Raw genomic sequence first — 24,228 nt, 5'->3', positions numbered from 1 at the left:
GTATTGCTCGATTTGGTTCATTATAGTTTCTTCGAGGACGAATTTGATTTAATCTTGTTTAATTGTATCTTGTTTTTCTTTAATATCTATTGTTGATGCCGTTTGGCCTTTAATTAATGAAATTTCTCTTTCAAAAAAAAAAAAATTCAATTCAGTTCAAACAAATTAGATTCAATTCAGTTTAGTTTAGACAGATTCAATTAAATTCATTTTAGTTTAGACAAATTAAATTTAGGAAAAATTGTTAGAAACTACCTATTAAAGACACTTTTTTAAAAAAAACTATCTTATATCATGTTTATTTTACAAAACTACCTTATAAGTGAAAAAACTTTAAAAAGCACTACCAAATTCAGAATTTACTAATCATGGTTAACTATTTCCTCCAATTATCACTCTAATATAATATTACTAAAATACCCCCTTAATTTACCCCAACCCCTCTTTGTTAATTTCCCTCACAGCAGCGTTTAACTATTGAATACCCCTTAAATCGTTTGCGTAATTTCTTCTCCCAACCTTTTGCTTCACCAATTAATTTTATGAGTAACAAAAGCAGATACAAATTGGGTTTTTGGTCATGAATTGATGTCGTTGATGATGATGGTGCAAAGCTTACTCTACTAGACACTTTTACTGCAGGTTTGTTTTTGGGATTGACTTTTGAGGAAGAGAAGGTGTGCTTGTACTTGCCACATGTATATTTGAGAGATAGAGCATCAAGTGATCAAGAAAGTGATGATATCATATTGTAACGTACTGAATTTAGGGGTATTTTCATAATCTTATATTAGAGGGATAATTGGATAGAGTAGTTAACCATAGTTAGTAAATTCTGAATTTGGTAGTGCTTTTTAAAGTTTTTCCACTTATAAGTTAGTTTTGTAAAATAAACATGATATAAGGTAGTTTTTTTTAAAAAAGTGTCTTTAATAGGTAGTTTCTAATAATTTTTCCTTAAATTTAACGCACTTCAGTTCAGTTTAGTTCAGTTTCGTCAAAAAGAAAACCAAGACTTTTAATGAAAAATGAAGCTAGGAAGTTGCCAGTAGCATCCTATAGCAAATGGATAGACAGTACAGTCTCATATGATCATCATATTCATTCATCACTGACAATCATCTGAACTTCTCTCTCTTCTTCATCCAATCCTATAATGGAGGCATTAGTCGTCCGCAAACTCGGTGAACCAACATCCGCAGATCTCTCCGACCAAAATTCGCCGATATTCTTATCGAAAAACGAGCCTTTACCGGAGCTTAATTCTCCGACGGCAGTTAGGGTTAGGGTTACAGCTACGAGTTTAAATTACGCTAATTACCTCCAAATTATCGGCAAATATCAGGAGAAATTCTCCCTTCCTTTCATTCCTGGCTCCGATTACTCTGGAACTGTCGATTTCATTGGCTCTCAAGTTTCTAAGTTCAGAATTGGTGATCGTGTTTGCTCTCTCTCTAATACGGGTTCTTTTGCTCAATTCATCGTCGCCGACGAATCAGAATTGTATGTGTTTCGATTTTTCATTGTTATCTTGCTAGTATAATTGCATTCGTTGTAATGAAATTGAAGTGATAATTGGTTATACAAACTGTTTTTAATTTTTTTTTTTTGAAATTACTCATTTATGATTGGTGTTGTAATGTTGATTGAGGAATTCATATTTCGTAATGGTTATGGATGTTTTTCATTTCTAATGGCCGGTTAGGTGTTTCATTTTATGTTGTATATTGAATTGCAAATGTTGTATATCAAATGTATCACTTACTAATGATATTAGGATAGTTTGTGTTGGTAATGTTTTTGTTTCAATATACAGTATAGATTCAAATGCGCGTAATGCGTGCTTGAGGTTATAAAAACATGTATAATAGTCATAGCATATTAACATTAAATTTAAAACTGTGAAAATGTAGAGGGTATTTAAGGTATTTTAGGTGGATATCAAATTCCTCAAGAGTTGGCTTATATGATAGAGATTAGTGATTTAAATAAACAACATTTACGGTTCAACATAAAGCTATAAAAGTGTTAGGAACAAGAAAAAGTTGCCAGAGTATAGGAATTAGGCGAAGCTCGTGTTTATCTTGGGAAGGTGATATAAGTGTAACAAAAGTGCACAGTAGTTTTGAACTGCTCTGGAGGGGAATGTAGTTTGTAATATGCATTTGATCATTCTGCCTCTTCATAGCTTTTTTCTGTCTTTGGGTTCTGTTTATTGGTATTGAATAATTTTATTTTGGATATCGGTTTTGTGGGAGTTATTTTAGCGCTTGCTTACCCCGTCTTTATAAATGGTTCGAAAGGTTTAAGGTTCCAGAGGGGTGTGATCTGGTTGCTGCAGCTGCACTTCCTGTGGCATTTGGGACTTCACATGTTGGACTTGTTCATCGGGCTCAACTCAAAAGTGGTCAGGTATTAGTGTATTGCCTTTAAAGTTTTGACTTGCTTTTGCTCCTCCCATATACTTTAATCATATTGGTAATGGTATGTTGTAGGTTCTATTAGTCCTTGGTGCAGCAGGAGGGGTTGGTGTTTCCGCTGTTCAGATAGGGAAGGTCTGTGGTGCAATTGTCATAGCGGTTGCGAGGTAGTTGTTTTTCTGTGGATAAATGCAGTTTGACAGATCTTAAATCTGTTGAAATTTGAGTTTAGATGTGTCTGTATGATGTTTAGGGGACCTGAGAAGGTGCAATTTCTGAAGTCATTGGGCGTTGACCATGTTGTTGACTCAAGCCAAGATAATGTTATCTCAAGTGTCAAAGAGTTTCTGAAGTCTAGGAAGCTCAAAGGGGTTGATGTCTTATATGATCCTGTTGGTGGAAAACTCACAAAAGATGCCATGAAACTGCTGAACTGGGGGGCCAGCATTTTGGTCATCGGATTTGCTAGTGGAGAGGTTCCTGTCATTCCCGCAAATATAGCTCTGGTTAAGGTATGAGTTAACATTGGGCTTCGGTGGTATGTTGAATATTTTAGTTCTCTAGAATTCTTGCTGAATGGCCACTCTTCCTTATTTTGTTTTGGTTTAAATTCTTCATAGATCAATGTGCTATCTATTATGTACTCTTAAACATAGTCCTTGGTGACTTTACTTGCATAGCTTCCTTTTATTGTTTGTGCTGAATTTTGCCTATCTATTCTATCAGAATTGGACTATACATGGACTTTACTGGGGTAGCTACAGATTACATTGTCCAAGTGTCCTTGAATATTCACTTCAGGAGCTACTCTCATGGCTAGCTATGGGAAAGATTTCCATTCAAATATCTCATATTTACAGTCTTGCAGAGGTCAGTAAACTAGCAAATTTGTTCAGTTGCTATAATTTCTAAATCTTGGGCAACTTTGATATATCTACTTCTTTAGTTTGATCTTTATTCTCCTGGTTATACTTGTAGTCCTAAACAGGACAACCATGTTCGTGTCCTACTAAGAAGTTGCTAGATTCTCCCTTACACTTACAGTAATTGTCGTGTTCAATCAATGATTTTCTGCTGTTCAAATTTTTTTACTGTGATTTAGACTGGTTAATGGCTATTTACCTGGACCACCTTCCTTGTTCTGGACCACACAATCGTACCAGGTGGTGGGGCAATGGTGTTTGTAAGAAATTATCAGTTCTCATCTAGAATTCAGTTTCTGTAGAGGCTTGCGATGTTCAACTTTCTCTGACAGAGCTAGACAGCTAGTTGTTATCCAGAATATTTCTAGTTTAATTGGGAATCTCAGATCATCTGGAACATTGTTTAAAAATCTTTCACTTGGTGTCATACTTTATATTTCTATTTTCCGAGTTTGACTTACTAGGTCAAAGGGCCTCATTAGTGAGGTTAAAACTTCATTTTTGGGTTGGGGGGGGGGGTCGTTATGCGTGGTTCTTGTATTAGGTGTATAATCTGTAGATACTAGATTTAATATATGTGTCATAGATAGATAAGGGCTGTAATGAAGTATAAATTCACCGTTCTTGAAAATTTCACACTCTCACTTATCGTTCTAAATGCCAATGCAAATATGATAGGTCACTTTTTCTATACCTGTATAGTAACTTACCCCACTTAATTTGCTTGAATAATTTAAAGACATTTATCAAGGAATGAGGGATTATCAAGTTTCCTCACTTTTTCCCTTCGATTAAACGGTCATATATGTTTTACTCCTTCCTCATTTGAGGATTCATGTGTTTGCATCATGATTTGCCATGAATAACACCATTTCTGCGTTTTTCGGTTGAACTAATGACTTTTGATATGAAATGTTCTAGCTGTTTGATCTTATAAGATGGTTGTTCGAGCTTTGTATTAGCTTTTGGTTTGGTGGATATATCTTGGTTATGGTATCTCAGCTAAGACTTTTCTCTTTTTGGGATCCAACAGGCTAACCTTGCATTTGCTGCCATCAAAGATAGAAAAGTAATTGGGAAGGTTATCATCACCCTGGATGATCCGAAGGCTGCAAGAGCTAAGCTTTAAGGTCAATGAGTTCCCAACCAATGGACTATCAGGGCCTCAGGCACTGCGGTGAAATATGTTCATAGCTGTAGACCAGTCATCGCTGTTGCTTCTCAATAAGATCTTGTTCAATATTGTTGTTGTATGGGTTTTCAATTTAATAGTTTATACACATGCGTTAGGCGATGTAGTATAGTGATTAATGCTGAGCCAGCTACATTTTCTCATGTATATGACTAGTACAATCTATACAACATACTTCCTCCGTTTCTAAATAAGTGCAACATTTGCATAGTGTTTACTATTCACAGTTTAAACTTTAATTAGCTTTGGTGATTTACATTTTAGGAAAAACATAGTCATGTGAGATCTTTTTAGATTCGTCTGAATGTGAATTTTTTTAATATCAACTTTTTATAATTTTTACTTATTGATAATTGAAGATATTAATGGTTAAAATAATGCATTGGCAAACGTGAAAACAAGAAATGTTGCACTTATTTAGAAACGGAGGAAGTAGTACATTCTATACAACCATATTATTGAGTCTTCTTTAACCACTATAGTAACCAAGAGTGGTGGTAGATTTTTTTACTAAATCTACTTCAAACTTTTTTTTTTTTTGCCCTTTTATGGAAACCCATGGTAAGGTGAATTTCCTCTTGACTATGCAGGGTCACTCATCTAGAGGTCCAACAAGCCCCAAAAGATTCGTAAATTAGATCCTACACCGAGGTGTAGGATGAGCATCCTACACCTTGTCCATGTGGCTGGTTTTTGGCAGTATTTTTGAAAGTGGGTCAACTCTTTCTCTCTCATCACGTGAAACAATTTTTTTAATGTACAAATGCATATGGTTTGGTGTACAATAATATACGAGTGTACATTTGGGGATTTTCAGTGATCAAAGTAATGACCATCAGTGTACATTGTGATTTTATTGAATTTCGGTATGATACTGTAATTGTACATATTGAATTTCATTAGTGAACAAACATCAAACGCATCAGTGTACAAAGATTGGAAATTACTCACTTGACATATTTCGGTATGGGACTGTAATTGTACATATTGAATTTCATTAGTGAACAAACATCAACACACCCAATGTACAAAGATTACAAATTACTCACTTGACATCAACTTCAGGTTGTCATTGTACATTTTGATTTTATTAATGAACAATCACGAAACCAAGAATGTACAAGGAGGTTGAGTGTGGAAAAGAGAGAAGTGGTGGATTTCGGTATGAAACTGTAATTGTACATATTGAATTTCATTAATGAACAAACATCAACACACCAGTGTACAAAGATTGCAAATTACTCACTTGACATCAGTTTCAGGATTTGGGTTACTTTCAGCTGGAGGGCTGTCATTGTACATTTTGATTTTGTTAATGAACAACCACGAAGCCAAGACGACCCGTTTGGTATTCGTTAATAAATTGTGGTAATGGGAATGAATTTTAAGTGTAATTTTATTAGGGAAGCACCCTTAAAATCTCCGTGGTAAGGTATTTTTTTTCCATGGGCAAGCAATCTCACCCATAAACTTGTGTTTTTGTCTCCAAGGGGAAGCAATTTTCATTACCACTCATTACCACCTACAAGTTGGTATTGGATGGGAATGAAAATTCAAGAAGGAAAGTGGACACTTTAGGATAAATTAGCATTATCATGGGAATGGACAATGATATTTTTCACAAATTTACACACAAATTCATTCCCATTACCTTCATTTATGACCAACTACCAAACAGGCCGAGAATGTACAAGGAGGTTGAGTGTGGAAAAGAGAGAAGTGGTGAACTGTATATTGGGGGAAATGATGGCGGTTGACATCAAATCAGCTATTAAATGGTGAACGGTAATTGTCAAATCAGTTACTTTTTGAATTTTCGACGTGTACACTGGATGTAATGAGAATGTTTATTGGCTGCCAAATCAATTACTTTTTGCATGTTAAATGGTGCGTCTCATTCTTCTTGCCTTGCGTTTTGGAGCTGGTGTAGGATGTTCATCCTACACCTCATACCAACATCTACTAATTGATTTTTCTAATGACTTCTTAAATTAAGCGATCAAATTATAAGGTACCTACCAGGTTGTCCAAGTTATCTGATTTAATCTTTGAAATATTTATTTAGGTCTTGATTAGCAAAAATATACAAGATCTAAATATCATAAATCAAGCATAAAAATCTTAATATACATGAAAAAGAATACAAAATTTAAAAAAATATATGTAGGAAGTTACTATAATACATAAATATTTGCATTCATGAAAATTCACTAAATATCTACATCATTAAAAGAAAGTTAATAACTTTAATAAAAATAAAAATAAAGTTAATAACGAAGGAGGTTTCAACTGCGCCGGTCATGGTGGAGAAAAAGAATTTCAAATTTTTGGTTTTATTTGGGATTAATTTTGAATTTGTGATACATTATATATTTTTGTTTTATCTGTGATACCATATAAAATTAAATTAAAGGCAAAAGATTGGGAATTATTATTAGAGTTCGTATTGTGTCGGACTCGTCCGACACAATATTCTCGTCGGACCACTTCACTTGAGTTTCATGTAGTCTTCATTTTTTTTCAGGTAGTCTTCATTTTTTTTTCAGATAGTCTTAATTTTTTTTTTTCAGTTAGTCCATTATTTCTTTCAGTTGGCCCATTATTTCTTTCAGTTGGTCCATTCTTTGTTTCAGTTGGTCCATTATTTGTTTCAGTTGGTATACATATTACGAAACAAAGTCCAACTGAAACAAAACAAAGTCCAACTGAAACAAAACAAAAGTCCAACTGAAACAAAACAAAGTCCAACTGAAACAAAACAAAGTCCAACTGAAACAAAACAAAGTCCAACTGAAACAAAACAAAGTCCAACTGAAACAAAATAAAGTCCAACTGAAACAAAAAAATAACCAACTGAAAATGGAAAAGAGGAAAAGAATGAAGACTGAAATTAAGAATTTCATGTAGAAAACTACCAACCTCAATTTGTTGTTACTCGCCACCTTTTCTTCACTCTCTTACTTTCTTTCTCCTCAAACAAAAAAACAGCGATGAGAAGAACAGTGGGTTTGGTTTGAAACTTTGAACATAGGCTCAAACATGATTTGAAGGGGCATCGAAGAGAGAAGGACAGTGAAGCGTTTCCTTCTGGTTTTTTGTACGGTAGAACCGTTGGTAACGTACAACAAACAATCCGACATGCTTAGTACCACAGTCGTGCAGTCTACTGGTGCCGGAGAATCTTTTGCTTCCGTTAACGCCGCCGCTGATGCAACGACTATAAATACCACCAGGAGTACCGTGAGAGAGGCAGATTGGGGAAACTGTTGTTCTGGTTTAAAGTCTGTTCTTAAAAATAATGCTGAATGTCTTTGTGAAGCTTGGAATTAGAGCAACAATTGGGCTCAGCCCGTCTGACAATATGCATTGGGTCAGACAGTCTGACCCAATACTTTCACTTATTATTATTCAAAGCCATATAAAACATCAATAATCCTAACTTAAGGAAAAGTAGGAAAGAATAAAATATAACTAGGTAATTTAGGAAAATACTCTTCCATCAACAATTACAAATTTTTACCCTTTCAAAATTTTCCTTTTTACATATTTCAACAAAGAGAGAAGGACAAAGAAAAGATCCACCAGACAAAAAAAAAGAAAAAGCATAGAAAATAACTTAAAGAAGTAGTCTCTAACCCTAACTCTCGATTACCATTTACATCTCTCTCAACGTTCATCCATTCCATTTTTATACCTTAAAATTGACCAATTCAGATTTCTAGCATCAAATTTCCTCTTCCGGATTTCAAATTTGAGGAACAAACAAGAATATTGAGAGAAATAAGTTGAACAATTGCGTGCAAAAATTTCTTTTTTCGACGACACCAAAATCTTGGATCTTCCAGAAATTTAAAGGTTTGTTTAGTACTGATTTTGATACATATAAATTTCAAGATTTAATTCGTCTATTTAATTTTTTCAGTCGAGAAATTTCGAATGTTAGGACCCTAGATACGCCATTGCAACACATTTGACCTCCCTCCCCAAAGAAAGTAGATTCTAAAGAAATACTTTACTATGAATGATTTGTTAAGTGATTATGTTACTTAATTCAGTTGTGTAGGGAGCTGAATTGCGAGTTTGTCACTAAGTTTGTTTTGCCAATTATATTATGTTGATCTAGACATTGTCATTTTTAGCCTCAATTTTTATGTGTAATTTTAAAAGAATTGTTTTGTTACATCCAGTGTACACAATCTCATATGTGTAATGGGTGTTTTGATCCTGTCAACTGGTAGAAACTGTATCTAGTGAGTGAAATGAATTCAACTGTTTCGACATCTCAAGGGTTTGTTCCATCATCGAGGCTTGGTGCCTATGAATTTACGAATCCGGGAACATCGGATTCTCTTGGCCGTGGCGAGGCTCAGGACAATGATGCTGGTGATGCGGAACTGTTGAGTGTGTCCTGGAATCAGGATTATACTTGTTTTGCCGCGGGTACTAGTCGTGGTTTCCGGATTTATAATTGTGATCCATTTAAGGAAACGTTCAGGCGAGATCTGAAGAATGGAGGGTTTGGGATTGTTGAGATGCTCTTCCGGTGTAACATTTTGGCATTGGTTGGTGGTGGGATCGATTCGCAATACTCTCCGAATAAAGTTATGATCTGGGATGATCATCAAAGCCGGTGCATTGGTGAGTTTTCTTTCAGGTCGGAGGTACGTGCAGTGAGGTTGAGAAGGGACCGTATTGTTGTTGTCTTGGAGCACAAGGTTTATGTTTATAACTTTGTGGATCTGAAACTGCTCCATCAGATTGAGACATTGTCAAATCCTAGGGGGCTGTGTTGTCTATCGCATCATGCAAATACATTTGTTCTAGCTTGTCCTGGTCGTCGCAGAGGGCAGATTAGGGTTGAGCATTTTGGACTTCATGTGACAAAGATCATAAATGCCCATGAATCTCGCCTGGCATGCTTCTCATTGACATTGGATGGACTGATTCTTGCAACAGCTAGTACAAAGGGAACCCTTATAAGAGTTTTCAATACAATGGATGGTACTTGTTTGCAAGAGGTACTCCTTTCCTTCCAGAATAAGGGTCTTTTAATATTATACACGCACACATTGGAAGTATTTAGTTATTGCATTGATAATTAAAACTGACTTGTGACATTATATTGGTACTTTGAGCTTGCAAATGATAGTTCATTGATAATTTAAATGAAAGATAATGTAACTCAAGAAAAGTTAGTTGAGTGCATAAATAATATGGAATAGACGGAATGGAAAACTCGTATAATTTATTAGCAAACATTTTGTATATCTACTTTTCTTTGTACTAGAGCCATCTTTCCAAATTCCTTTCACTGCGAAACTCTAATAATTGAAATGCTAATTCAAGAAAAGTTAGCTGAGTGCATAAATAATATGGAATGGACGGAATAGCAAACTCGTATGATTTATTAGCAAACATTTTGTATATCTACTTTTCTTTGTACTAGAGCCATCTTTCCAAATTCCCTTTCGTTGCGAGACTCTCATTATGGAAATGGAAATTGAATATTATTGTAAAGGTGCAATATTTCAAGTTCTCATTTAGACAGTGTCAATGTTGAAGCTATAATTTCCTTGTGCGAGTTATTGTATGTTCATGCTGTTAAATCGAGCTCAACCTTACTGTTGAACTAGTGAGCTAAACATTTGATACTTCTCTGGAGCTTTTGAAACTTCAATCTCATCTCAACTTGATATATAGCTGAGTTACATGAGTTTCACTATTTATAACTGGCATTTTCTTCTTTTCATTTCATATTTATGGAAGGAACTATAGGCTTTTCAATGCAATAGTGAGGGTGGTTTTGGTGGTGGAACTTTTTAATTTGAAATTTTCCCTGAATTGTTTTCTTGAAACTGTCATTGAGTAGATATGTTAAAAGTTTGGCGGGTAAGTGAGAAATATTTTAGTATATGCAAAACCATACACGGTTACACACATCAGATTATATTTTATCAATTTCTTTCTGTTTCCATTATTGTGACTTATGAGTATCCCTAACATATGGATGATGAAATTGCGAAAAATAATAAAAAATAACTTACCATACTTTGTAAACCAATAAGAAATACTCATTAAGTTCCGCATGACGGCATGACTTTCTGAGTCAAGTTGATGCTAACTCTGTATGCCTCAATAAGGTCTCCAGACGAGCTTGACCAAGTTAACTTGTTTAAGTTGGGTTTCATCGAGTTTTGATTCTACTCCGATCTCATTACCCATCCATCATTAAAACTTTACTAGATGTAAATATGTCACTCAACACCCACCCCCCAAGAAAAACGAAAATTCAAAACCAGGACGCCTTATTTCCGTGTTCATATAATTATATAAATTCTTCATACTGATATGACTGAATAACATTTAGTTTATTGCATTTATTCATGCTCTACCTCTTGTGTATCTTTTGTATTAATGCTGCCTAGAGTGGCTTTAAGTGTCTTAGACTGTTTTTTTTATAGGTTCGTCGAGGGACTGAAAAAGCTGATATATATGGTATCGCCTTTTCTCAAAATGTTCAATGGCTAGCCGTTTCAAGTGATAGGGGTACTATCCATATATTCAGTCTAAGAGTTCGAGTGGTTGGGGAAGATGAATCAGCTCGACCTAGTTCTACTCCAGGGTTGCTGCATCAGAATTCTTCAACTTCTCTTGAGCCCCTCGTTGCTCAGAATGCCGGTGCTAATCCTAGTTTATCACTACCTTTTGTGAAAGGTAAGAAAACTTTATTATATAATTTGGGATAGATTTATTTAAAATATCACTAATTAAGAAACATGTATCAACTTAGAATGTATGAGGAAAATATAAAAATAATTATAGTTTTATCTTAGGGAGGTAAGCGAAGGGGGTAGGGGTCGGGATGTACCTTTTTTTGTTGTGGAAGGAATCAAGCATTTAAAGAGGGGAAGTCCTTTCTTTTTGGTCCTTCAGCACTATGTAATAATCTTTTTGAGGTTTTACAAATACGACATATTTATCGAAAAGCCAATAGAGTACAGTGGGTTTAATATTTTTGTCCAAGTTAGGACTTGAGCTAAAGCAACATATTTATGGTGCTACTGACAGTCTGATAGCACAAATGTACAGTGTAAATTTATTTATCTCTATTCCACATAACTAAAAGCTAATTTTTTTTTTTCTTCGATCTTAACTGGTATTATTTTTCTTTAGAGAAGGGAAGAGTATAGTTTTGGTAGATTTAGGAGGGGAAAACCTTTTATGATATTGTTTCCCATAATTGGTTATTTTTACAGGTGGTTATACAGTACATGCAGTTCTGTATTTCATTAGCTTGCCTTCATTTATTCTCTTACGGAAATTACAATGTCTTATGCTTACATCCAGTCCATGAATCTGTTTTGGTTTAGAGGGACTTTTAGTCTGTCATGAATCAAGATGTTAAAGGATGTACTTTGCTACATTCATGATTAATGTTCTCATATCTCTGTTTTTGTTTATTTTGCCAGGAGTACTACCAAAATATTTTAGTTCAGAATGGTCATTTGCACGTTTTCACTTGCCAGAGACTACCCGATGCATTGTTGCATTTGGATCCCAAAACACTATTGTTGTGGTTGGCTTGGATGGAAGGTATAGCCTAACTTTTTACTCTATATTTTTGTTTGTTTTACACCCCTAAATTCTGCGCAAATGATGTGTAATTGGGTAAAAAGGATCACTTTTCCTGGTTATCATCTTTTATGTACCAACAACTAAGCTAAGGGTCCGTTTGGCATTGGTGTCAATTTTCAATTTGTGGTTTTAAGATTTTAGAATTCATATGATGCAGACTATGCAATAATACTTAAAATTAGTCATATTTATACTAATCATGTTTATTTTGAGAACAACAAAAAAGAACTAGAAACAACTTTATTGGGTTTTAGCTTTTATAAAAACGCCTAGGTGCAAGGCGATAACACATAGACCCTAAAGTTCTTATTATCTACCACCTCCTTTTCTTAATAAGTGCAATATTTTCCGTATTTGAATAGTCACAATAAGTGTAACCAAGCTCAAAATGGTATAAAAAGTTCAATATTATTACAAATATGCCACCAAAAAGCAAGAAGGGACCACAAATTTTTTATTTCATCACTTGAATTACTGTATTTTATCATGGTCCGAACTTTCTCTTTCTACATTCCTTGGTATTCCCTCACTTTCTCTATGTTACACTTATTAAGAAACGGAGGAAGTATAATTTTAGTTTTTATAAACACGCCTAGGCGCAACCCAAGCGTCATCCTTCTCCCCTTGGCGCAATGACTTTCAAGAGGTGCGTTTTTTCAGCCACCATTCGAGGTGTGAGGCGAATCTTTTTGTTTGTTTCTTCACGAAGATTTGTATATATCTTAGTTTAAAAGTAAAAGTACGCCCAAGTTTTTCTAAAGAAAGTCTTACTTTAGCTAAAAGATTCAAAGTCGAGCAATAGCCCTAAAGGTATGACTGGGAGCAAAAGCGTGGATAACATATGAAATAGTCTAAGGTGCGAAAAAATTGAGGAGACTGGATACCATCCTAAATTTGGACTCGGTTGCAGCCGTAAAGGGATACGGGAATTAAATATATATATATATATATAGTTGGGGAAGATTAAAGAGTAAAACTGATATTTGATTAATAATTTGGAAATTTACAGCAAAATGTAGTAACAAGTTTTCGAGAGGTTTGTTTTTGTCCCAAAACTAAGCTACTAAACTCTGCACTATTTTCAGCATCATCTCTTTCCCTAATGTCCTTTATTTATAGCATTCGTTCCTCACAAACTTCTCTAACTTATTCCTCAAGGTAACTTCTAACTGATTTATATCGCTCTACCAATAATACCCCTCACCTTTAGCCCAGTTCATCACATGTTACTAATCAGTTAGTGAATATTAATAACCCGCCTATATCCTACTGAAGTACAACCCTCACCTCACACGAATTCTGACAAGTCTCTTAAGAGTGTGTAATCTTTCATCTTTGTTGTTGTGCCTCATGTAAACAATGATACCAAGCTCATTTTATACAAACGTTGGAATCCTAGCCTTAATTGTACTAGGAAAGAACTCTAGCATCTAATAATTAGGAACTTCATACCTATTTCGTCCAACTCGGTTTAAGCACTTTCTTTTTTCATCCGTCCCATAATAGTTTCTTTGAACTTTCAACGCTTCTATTATGGAATGGTCTCGATAATATTTTAGTATTTCTCTCTACTCCTTTGGCCCAAAACATTCTATATCTTTCAAAAAACAAAAAATACTCCATTTTCTCTCCTTCACCAAAAAATACCCCATTACTTCCTATTACATCTAATATTCTAATTTAATAACAATTGATGACCACACAATATCGTTTCCCTTAAACTATGTGCCATGATAGCGATTCAGATCAAGGAAAAAAATCGTGGATGCTGTCACGATTGCGGTAGCATTTGCGTTGTCGCGGAAGGAACGTATCGCAGCCGCTGCACGTGAATTTAACGGGAGAATTTTAATTCCATGGTTCAGACTAATCTAGTCTAGGACAAAAAGTAATACTTTCCCTAAACTTAAAGCAATTTATTAGGCAATATAGAACACATAATCCTAACACAACTAAAAAAAGGAAACTCCCTACAAGGAAGCAATACACAACAAACTACAAAAACTGCTTCCGAAGTGACAAGGAGCAGACTCTCATGCCTTTCGTCTCCCTTCTTTAGTTCTGTGTATAGCTCCAATCTGCTTTTTTCTTCTTGCTTAGCCTACGAGATTCAACCTAACTAAAACCCCGAAACCCACCAAGTGTCCGCCCACCCTGGTTATTGACCTCTTTGGGTTTGCGTACTTGAACACTTTCATATTGCTTCAGTTTGAACCACAAAACTAAAACCTTAATCATAAAAAACCCTAATCAGCAAGGCAACGAGAGAAAATGCATATTGGTGGTTACTGAAACTTGTATTGCAAAAGCAACAAAACGGAATGCACCTTGCGCTCTATTTTACTGAGGTCACTGAACATTACAACACAAATACCAACAGAATGCAGTGATCAAAATGAATGACTTTGTAACTTTGTGGAACGTATATATGATTGATCTAGAGCCTTGAGTTTCCGAAATCTAGTTAGTGTCTGTAAAGTACTTTTCTACCGCTTCTTCCATGTACTGGGGTTCTAAATCAAACCCTTCTTTTATTGTTTCTTCATAAAGAGGTATTCCTTGAATGCTACCAGCCCTCCAGCTCCTACTGGAGTAAACCCTCATTTGTGTTCACAATATTGGCCGTCTTTTTCTTCTAAATGAGCTGTTCAGGTTTAGTAGCTATTTCTACATTTCATATTGAGATTTATAATTTTGTCTATTTACCATCTAATATCAAGTAAGTATTAGTTAAGAAAATCACTTAGAAGGCATTTTGGTCTTTTCATCCGTTCTAGGAACCCAAACTCATAATCTGTGCTGGGTTGGGAACAAAGTAGGTTATACGTGGAGTCTCTGTTCTAGGTAATAGTGATTGCCTAAATCCTACAAATGAAACTTGTGGCACCCAGTAGATAATTTCTGAGGAGGCAAAATAAGAATACGCTGCAGTACTCACTCCCAAGCTAACATTTTGGGCTTACACTTCAGTCGCCACATTGTGTCCCCTACTTTCTATCACCTCGTTCTGGATCTCCTTGACCTTTTTTTTCCACCCTGTTTAGTAGGCTGGTGCACCTCAGGCAATGTCAGACATACATGGCAGTTGCATCCAGCCACTGTTTGTGCAACTGTGGCTCATGTCACTTTTGTTTCATCACCATTATTGTCACCATGTAGCATGTTAGTATGGAGTTGGGGGCGATGGATAAGGGGGAGGATATGTGGGGTTTTAGATCAAGTAACCGTTCTCCCTACTTTCACCCAATAGAAGAGAGTGAGCCTCCTGCACAGTTGTCATGCATGGCTTTCAGGCTGAATGGGGCTTTCCTGGTGTAATATGTGGGTCTGGAAGTTATCCCGGAGATTCTGATCAGGCATTTCTTGGTCTAGAGGAAAGGGGCAATGTTAGTGTGGCTGAGGGAGGATTGAGGAGAGGGCTCATCCAAATAGAGATTGACACATGGTCCCCTTGACCTTATGATAAAAAAAAGTATGTTTGCTTGTTGTGAACTTGTGATGACATCATCAACAGGAATATCAATGGATCATAAACCGATTATTGAATTGTTTTATCATCTTTTTCGAGTTTCCAACTTTCCGTTCGATTCCTTGCGTCTTAAATTCAGTTCTCTCAGTTGAAGCAAATCCCACTTAACTTTAGCTTTCAGCTTAGAGTGCCCCATCTTTAGTGGTGCTTTAACCTTGGCTTATATTGTTTTGGGTAGGCATCACTGCTATATTCTTGGAGATTTTTTGTGAGCGACAATTGTAGATTCTAGTTGCTTTGGTAGTTTGAACACCCTATTGCTTTCTTGAACTTACTCATTGGTTATGATACTCGGATACGACAAAATCGCCGTCGTACCCGTGTCGACACGACACGTTTTCGGGTACGAAATACGTGTCAGATCTGGCTATTTGCACTCGGATACGTCTAGGTAGGAGAAGAGATAAAGTGAAGAAAGATTTGAAAAAAGTTTAGATTTGTTACCAAATCCCCTACATACCTTCTAATTTTCATTGATTTTGCACAATTGCACCAAAGAAGAACGATACTACCATCAATTTTCAAATCTAGGATTCGAGTAATGAAGCCCATATCTGGAAATTGAAGGTGGAAGTGTCGATTTAAATTGAGTATTCTTTTCTATTTTCCATATCCATACGATGAAGTCCTTGAAAGTTTCCGAAATAGTGTAAAAAGAAATGCATTATTCATCTTTTTTTTGAAGGGTCATTTTTTTTTTTTTTTTGATAAGAGGGTCAGTAGTAAATACTGTATTACTAGGGACTGGCCTAGGGTAGTAGTCTAGTACTGAGCTTATCATTTAATTCTAATACTAATATTGATGTGCAGAGAGGAGGGCCACGAAGAGAAGTGAAGAGATGTAGAACTCTACAACTCTTCACATTTAATAATTTTTTTTGTATAATACTTATCTTTTCAAGAACAATTTTAATATATTTGATGGAAATTCTTTTCGATATTTATTTTCAATATAAGTAATACATAAATATATATATTAATCCTTGTACCGAGTCCAAATTTAGGCGGTATCCCAATCAGGGGTGCTTATCGAGCAAGCCGAGCCCAAATAGTACTGGGCTCGGCTCGAGCTCGTGTAACTTTTCATAGGCTCGGCTCGGCTCGGCTCGGCTCGTGAGCTCGCCGAGCTTGGGGGAGCCGAGCTTGGCTCGAGCTCGTGATTAGAATTTGCGGCTCAAGCTCGGCTCGGCTCGAAGTAGGTGAGTTTGTTCACTCACCCATCATATGCTTTTATAACTTGATTTCCCTCTTAGCATTGCTAAGACTTCAATGTGGGACTTCATGGTTTGTTAAAGAAAAACAAACTCACTATCCCCATGCTTTATAACTTGGTTTCCCTCTTAGGGTCTGTTCTCCCCAACTTATTTTCAAATCAGTTCAGTTCAGCTCTTGACAATACTTTTACTCTCACATATCACTATTCATTTCAGTTCAATTGAATTCAGTTGTTTTATGCCGAAGAGAACAGACCCTTAGTATTGGTAAGATTCCAATGTGGTACATATGCTTATATAACTTGAAGTCCCTTTTAGCATTGCTAAAATTTCAATGTGGGACTCCATGTTTTGTTAAAGAAAAAAAAAAAAAACTCATTATACCCTTGTTTTGTTTACACTAGAATTTTTTGCATGCGATGCGTGTTTGAATTTTTTTCGAAACAGAAACTCAATTTTCTTTGGCATAAGAGTCGAAATTTGAACATTAGACAAGTATAATTGTTTTTAGTTGCAAAATTTGATTGGTTTAGTTTCTGTCACTTAAGTCTTTCACCATTCTTTTTGTTTTTGTTTGTTTTTTTTTTTTTTTTTTTTAACTTTTGAAAGTTAAATTCTATGAACAAAATAGAAATTTTCTTGCATTTATTTATGATTTCTAATATTATAATTTTTTAGTTGATTTTTGAATTAAGTACTTTACTTCAGAAATTGTAAAGAAAGTGGACACTTTGATTTCAAGTCAATTTTTTCATAGGTTGTAGTTTGTGAGTGATTGTTATAATTATATTTTTGGTATTTTTGTTTGATGCCTCATTTGATTTGTAAGTAAATTTGTAATTTAGAATGGGAAGGGGGTAACATAGTTTTTTCATTCGGGGACACCATAGCTCCCCCTTTCCTTATATAATAGAGATATGTTTTTCTTTAATTCTTGAATGATATTTTACATAAACTTTTTTACCTTGATAATTGATCGTTATTATATAATAGAAAAAGTTAGGTCCAAATATATGTAAAAGTTTCATTATATATAGGAAACACTATAAAAAAGTAAATAATTTTTTTCCTTGTCTAACTTCTAAATTCTAATTTCACTATAAATACACCTTTGTTTTTTATCATGACCCACCATTAATTGTGAATGGTTCTTGAAATATTGATTTGTAAGTAAATTTTTGTAAATGATTTTGTATGTATTGACGTTCTAGGTTATTAGTTTTAGTTTGTTTGTTAATTTTAAGTTTTAATAAAGTTTTCGAATTATTTGAGTGGTTTGCGTGATTTTTATAACGTGATTTTTTCAATTGTATGAGTGATTTGTAAAGTTTCTTCTCTTAAGTGATTTGTGAGTGAGTGCTGTAAATTAATTTTCGTTAGTTTTTTTTGAGTGTCGATTTTGATTTTGACATTCCTTTGTAATTTAGAAAGGGAAGGGGGGCAAAATAGGCATAAATCATATCTGTAATTCTAAATGATAATTATTCGCTATGTAAAGGAAAATGTGTATCTAAAGTAAATGAGTAGAATTTCATAAAAGATAGGTCCAAATATATATGAAAGTTTTATTATATATAAGAAACACTATAAAAAAAGTAAATAATTTTTTTCCTTGTCTAACTTCTAATTGATTTCACTACAAATACACCGTTATTTTTTATCATGCACCATTAATTGTGAATGATTCTTGAGAATAGAGATTTGTAAGTAAATTTTTGTAAATGTTATTGTATGTATTGACGTTCTAGGTTAGTAGTTTTAGTTTGTATGTTAATTTTAATTAGTTTTAATAAAGTTTCCTGATTATTTGAGTGATTTGCGTGATTTTTATAACGTGATTTTCACAACTGTATGAGTGATTTGTAAAGTTTCTTCTTTTAAGTGATTTGTGAGTGAATGTTGTAAATTAATTTTTGGTAATTTTCTTTGAGTGCCGATTTTTATTTTGACATTTCTTTTGTAATTTAGAAAGGAAAAGGGGGCAAAATAGACATTTCAAAAGAGGACACCATTGCTCCTCCTTCCCTTGTATAATAGAGATATGCTTTTGTAACTTGGAATCCCTCCTAGCATTGTTAAAATTTCAATGTGGGACTCCATGTTTTGCTAAAGAAAAATTATCAAATATTTTAAGTATTAAATAATCAAATATTTAAAAATATACTTCATTCCCTTTATGAAGAAAATAAAGTATAGTTTTTGTTTTCCAACCAAGGAGATACAAAATTAAACTTTAAGTTAAAGTAAGTAGTAGTAGCTGTTTATAAAGAAAATAAGGTTAATCCTTGTTTTCTTAATCAATGTGGCACTTTAGTGCCTAGTAGAGTAGAGGTGAAGTTGGATCACAAATTAAAATATGAATTTGTATTAAATTTTTTTAATGTAAATTTTTTTTTTTAATATAATTTTTTTTAGTATAAAATAATAATTAAGCTTTACGAGCCGAGCTTTGCTTAGCTCGGCTCGGCTCGTTTAAGTCTCGAGCCTAGTCCAAGTTCGAGCCGAGTTTTGACCGAGCCGAGCCTGAGCTGCTCGCGAGCTTGTCAGGCTCATTATCACCCCTAATCCCAATATCCTAAATTTTTAAGATTGTCATATAAGATACTCGGATCGGTATCGGATACCCGTACCCATGGGGCCATGTCCATGTAACATAGTCATTAGTTTGAGAAATTTATGGGAGAAATCTCGATTGCCAGTTTTACACTTTTATAGTTGTACTCGCACAAGTTTTCTGACTGAGTGCTTCAAAGAATCATGTCAGGACATCACTTTGTCCGAGCAACCAGTTGAATAATTTAACTTTCATCATTGTATGATTTTGCTTCCCTTGTCTGCCAAACATGCTAGAGGATAACCGCTTAACTGAGATAGGTATGCTGTCTGCTAAGAGGAAGGGGGATGAATCATGCTTGTTTCCACTGTGATGTATCGTCATGCACCCTAGCTAATTGTGCATTAAGGACTTTATGAGCTTGAGAATGAAGAGTTGCTTGTATGAAAATAGATGTTTGGTTCCTTGTAATTTTGTTTACTTGAAGCATCTTAACTTTCTGTCTCTGGAACTGTTGGAATTATTTGCTCACTCTCTTCCCCATCTTCAATCTCTTCAGCTTTTATAGGTGCAGTTTTGATCCTAACAACGGTGGCGACATGTCGCAGTTGGAATATGTTAGCTTTCTCAAAACTAATGGTAGCCCAAGGTAGTCTACATAAGCAAGAACAAGGTGGACGCCCAATGCCATTTCCTTTTCTCAGGTGTTTATGATTAGTTGTCATTTGTAGATATTGCTAAAAATATTGTTTGATGTTCAAAGTTGGAACTTGAAGCTCTTAACTAATGGTGTAAATATGTCTGTTCTGTCACATTTCATTATTTGATTAAAGCTCAGCTCATATGTAATTGTAGAGAGGTGCTGATTTCTGCAACTTGTGAATAACACCATAACTGCATTCGAACCCACGAATTGGATTTGTTCTTTCTGGCAAATATGAACATCATAACTTTGCTTGATGAATGTTGAATAACTTTTTGACCTTTTTGAAGTATTTGCTTTAAATGTTGATTGAATGATCAATACTTCATATCTACTGAGTAACTCTTTTGTTTGCTGGTTCCGCGAGTGTGTAAGAAATTATATCCAACACTATCCTCCCAAGTTTTATGATTTTCTGATTTGGATTGTTTGGTTGACAGAAAGTGGGGAAAATGAGGGTAATGAAAATTCATGCGAATTTAAAATTCCCATAAGATGTAGGAATTGATTTACCTACCTTTTCTGGGTCACTCACATTCTTATGTAAATTCTTATGAATTGCAACTTTCCTTATGATTATCAAACAATTTAGACTAATTCTTAGGAATTTCATGAAGAATTAAATTTCCAACAAATTGTAGATTCCTAGGGGAAAATAACTTCCATTGCAATCAAACAAGCATTAAGTACCTCTTATGTCAAGTAATCCCAACTATTGAACAGTGCCAAATTGCCAATGAAGAGCACAAGTAAATTTTCTTTTGTATAGATTGCACCTACTATGGCAAATGGTTTACATACAATTAACAAGTCCCAAATTGTGAAGATCATCAGATTTAATTGCTTTTTTCAAATTTGTTTTTAAGAACTAATAAAACTTGGTTCCTGTTTTTTTAAACACCGTTTCAGTTTAATTCATTTCAGCTTAATTGAATTGATTTTTATTCAACTCAGTTCCTTTAGTTCAGTTTAATTCATTTCAGCTCAATTGAGTTGAGTTTTTTTCAACTCAGCTCACTTCAGTTCAGTTTAAAAAAACATGGCCTTGATCTAGTAATTATTTAATTGCTTTTACACAAGTTGTTACATTGTGCATTGAGCCAATATCAAAATATAAAGTACAAATTATGACTTTGACCTACTCGTACACTTATTTCATGTATTAGCCCAAAAAAAGGGATTATTAATAATAGAGGTTGCATGATCATCAATACAGTATAAACAATAGGAACAGTAACTTGCATCTCATGCAATCTAATCTACCAAAGCATATAATTATCTTATCCTCAAGGCACAAACACAAGGTGCGTTTTACCGGCAATTGCGTAGGGATTAATGTAAAAGATGAACAGTAGAAGATAATCTTAAACTAAACAACACCTACCCTCTACCCTCTAGCCTCTAGCCTATAGGCCTCAACCTCGTTGTCTAGTGTTGGACTATAGCTACTGGCGCACTGCAAGTCCAACCCTAATCCAAGCCAAAGTTACTTTTTACTGCCTAGGTTTGCTCATTAATCTAAGTCATCATTATGCGTATATTTTTCGTTTCTTTTATTATACAATATCCGTTTTCTAATATATGAACCATTTTTTTATTTTTGGAATATTTCATAATATATACATCATTTTTCCATAAACACTTCATCCGTCCTACAATATAGTGCTTCATTTTCTCTTTAGGTGTCCCAAAATATAGTGCATGCTTTTATTTTTAGTCATAAATTCTACCAATAATACCCCCATTGGCTTTTTTATTTACACTTCTGTCCTAGATTCAACATGTGGAGATGTGCCTTATTAATGACTGTGTGTGGAATATTAACTGTGTTTACACGCCACTTTATCTCTCATTAAATCTCCCATTTACACAAAGTTTCTCTCATTACCAACTTGGTAACCGTTGTTTTTTTCCCTCTCTTCTACATCTCTGACATTTCCTCCCTTCTCTACTCTGTTCATACACAAACCCTAAAGTATTTGGTCAATCTCTCTCTTTTTGTGTTTATATCTTGAATTTCATTCAAGAAATTTGAGATTATGGTTACTTGAAAATCGTTTCGATCCACTTCTATTCATCTCATTTACTGTAAGTTCTTTACATAATGCATCTTTGTCTTTTAAAAAAATTGCATTCGTTCCCTCCTGATTCCATATCTGAAAAAATCTAAGTTCAATTTTTTTCGATGGAATTTGCTTGAAAAATTCCACAGTTCAGATCAACTTTGTTTTTGAACTTTTTCGCTTAAAAAAATCACAAGTCCTCTGTTCACTCCCTTGTTCTGATTTTCAAGACGAGTTTCAGTTTTTCACATTCATCAAAAAATGAAATTCCAAGTGACACTTACTCTTGTTCAGAGAATCCATACTGTTAACTAGGCAATGATTGTAAAGGTATTCACAGTTTTAGCCCTAATTCTAGAAAACTTCATGGTCAAATCCTATCTTCAAAATATGAGAAGACTGAAGTTCTTGAGGATGATGATGATGGATCTGGAAAAAATAAAACAGCGAAAACCATAATTTTTGATATTCCAAGGAAAGTCTAAAGAGGATGTAAGTGACGATGATGATAATGAAGTCCCCTCAAATCATCCCACAGTTGGTCTTAGCAAAATCATTGGCAATATATAAGTGACGTTGAGCCTTTTAGTTAAGTATCTTGGCACTCCTGTTAGTTTAATCTTGAATAATTGAAATGTTGTGTTGGAAAATTATGCATTGTTGGATTTGATTTAGTGTTTTGATGATGATGTTGTGGTTTTGTGATGAATAAGATGTGGGTTGATTTGATTCTGGTGATAATGCATGTTGTGGTATAATATGATTTTGTAATAAGATGTATGTTATAATGATGATGTTGTGGTTTATGAAATTGGTTTAGTTTTGTGTTGTGGTGAGTGAGATATGTGATGCTCATGATTTACTTTTCATGTTATGGCGTTGTGAGGTGTGTGTGATGCTTATTATTCTGTAGTTTAGTTTTGATGTTGTGGTGAGTGAGGTGTGTGTGATGCTTATTATTCTATAGTTTAGTTTTGATGTTGTGGTGAGTGAGGTGTGTGTTTATGTACGTAAATCTGTATATGATCATGGTGAGGTTGGTTTAGTAAAACATGTTGTTGTGAGTGAGGTGTGTGATGCTCATGATTCCGGGGTTTAGTTTACATGCTGTTGTAAGTAAGGTGTGTGATGCTCATGATTCTGGGATTTAGTTTTCATGTTGTTGTAAGTGAGATGTGTGATTTTCATGATTATGGGGTTTAGCTTTCATGTTGTTGTAAGTGAGGTGTTGTGATGCTCATTCATCTGTGTTGGTGTTGATGTTGTGATGACAGTCCCTTTATTTTGGTGTTGGTGTTGTGATGCTCATGAATCTGTGGTTTAGTTTTGTGTTGTGGTGAGTGAGGTGTGTGATGCTTATGATTATATTGTTTAGTTTTCATGTCGTGAGGTGTGTGTGCTGCTTATTATTTTGTAGTTTAGTGTTGATGTTGTGGTTAGTGAGGTGTGCGTTTATGTATGTGAATCTGTGTGATGCTCATGGTGATGTTGATTTAGTAAAACATGTTGTTGGGAGTGAGGTGTGTGATGTTCATGATTTGGGGTTTAGTTTTCATGTTGTTGTGGCTAAGGTGTGTGATGCTCATGATTATGGGGTTTAGTTATCATGTTGTTGTAAGTGAGGTGTGTTTGATGCTCATGCATCTGTGTGGGTGTTGGTGTTGTGATGACAATCACCTTTTTTGTGTTGGTGTTGTGATGCTCGTGAATATGTGGTTTAGTTTTGTGTGGGTGTTGTAATGACAGTCCCCCTTTATTTTATTTTGACACATCTCACAAACTGAACACTACAACCGCCACCAGTCATGAATGACCTTTTGGAGGCTTGTGGTTTTTTTTTTTAAAATTCAATTATGAAAAACCAAAAATGAGACACGTTTAGCAATTGCTTAGACAAACTAAAACACCGAATCTGCCACCAGTCATCTTGAGTTTTAGGAGGCATTTGATAGTTTATGATTTGTGCTACATGTGTCAATGATGCTTGGGGACTTC

At 34.7% G+C, this 24,228-nt stretch overlaps 2 protein-coding genes across 3 annotated transcripts; both read left to right on the top strand.

Annotated features, from left to right (window-relative positions):
• Positions 1–1,050: 1,050 nt before the first annotated feature.
• On the top strand, positions 1,051–4,705 carry LOC104887135 (uncharacterized). The gene is made up of 6 exons (XM_010671732.4): positions 1,051–1,503; positions 2,304–2,412; positions 2,496–2,587; positions 2,674–2,932; positions 3,147–3,290; positions 4,377–4,705. The coding sequence occupies exons 1-6, from the start codon at positions 1,157–1,159 to the stop codon at positions 4,470–4,472; spliced, it is 1,047 nt and encodes a 348-aa protein (XP_010670034.2). The 5' UTR covers positions 1,051–1,156; the 3' UTR covers positions 4,473–4,705.
• Positions 4,706–8,103: 3,398 nt separating this feature from the next.
• On the top strand, positions 8,104–20,431 carry LOC104887136 (autophagy-related protein 18d). 2 transcript variants are annotated; one of them, XM_010671734.4, is made up of 5 exons: positions 8,104–8,390; positions 8,774–9,553; positions 10,997–11,249; positions 12,005–12,128; positions 20,027–20,431. In XM_010671734.4, the coding sequence occupies exons 2-5, from the start codon at positions 8,795–8,797 to the stop codon at positions 20,118–20,120; spliced, it is 1,230 nt and encodes a 409-aa protein (XP_010670036.2). In that variant the 5' UTR covers positions 8,104–8,390; positions 8,774–8,794; the 3' UTR covers positions 20,121–20,431. The 2 variants fall into 2 exon arrangements, with proteins under 2 accessions (XP_010670036.2, XP_010670035.2); XM_010671733.4 differs by having other exon boundaries at positions 8,723–9,553.
• The last annotated feature ends 3,797 nt before the right edge of the window (positions 20,432–24,228 follow it).

The sequence above is a fragment of the Beta vulgaris genome, chromosome 2 (genome assembly GCF_026745355.1).
Source record: "Beta vulgaris subsp. vulgaris cultivar EL10 chromosome 2, EL10.2, whole genome shotgun sequence".
Classification (NCBI taxonomy): domain Eukaryota; kingdom Viridiplantae; phylum Streptophyta; class Magnoliopsida; order Caryophyllales; family Amaranthaceae; genus Beta; species Beta vulgaris.
This window is presented reverse-complemented; position numbering and strand designations above follow the sequence as displayed.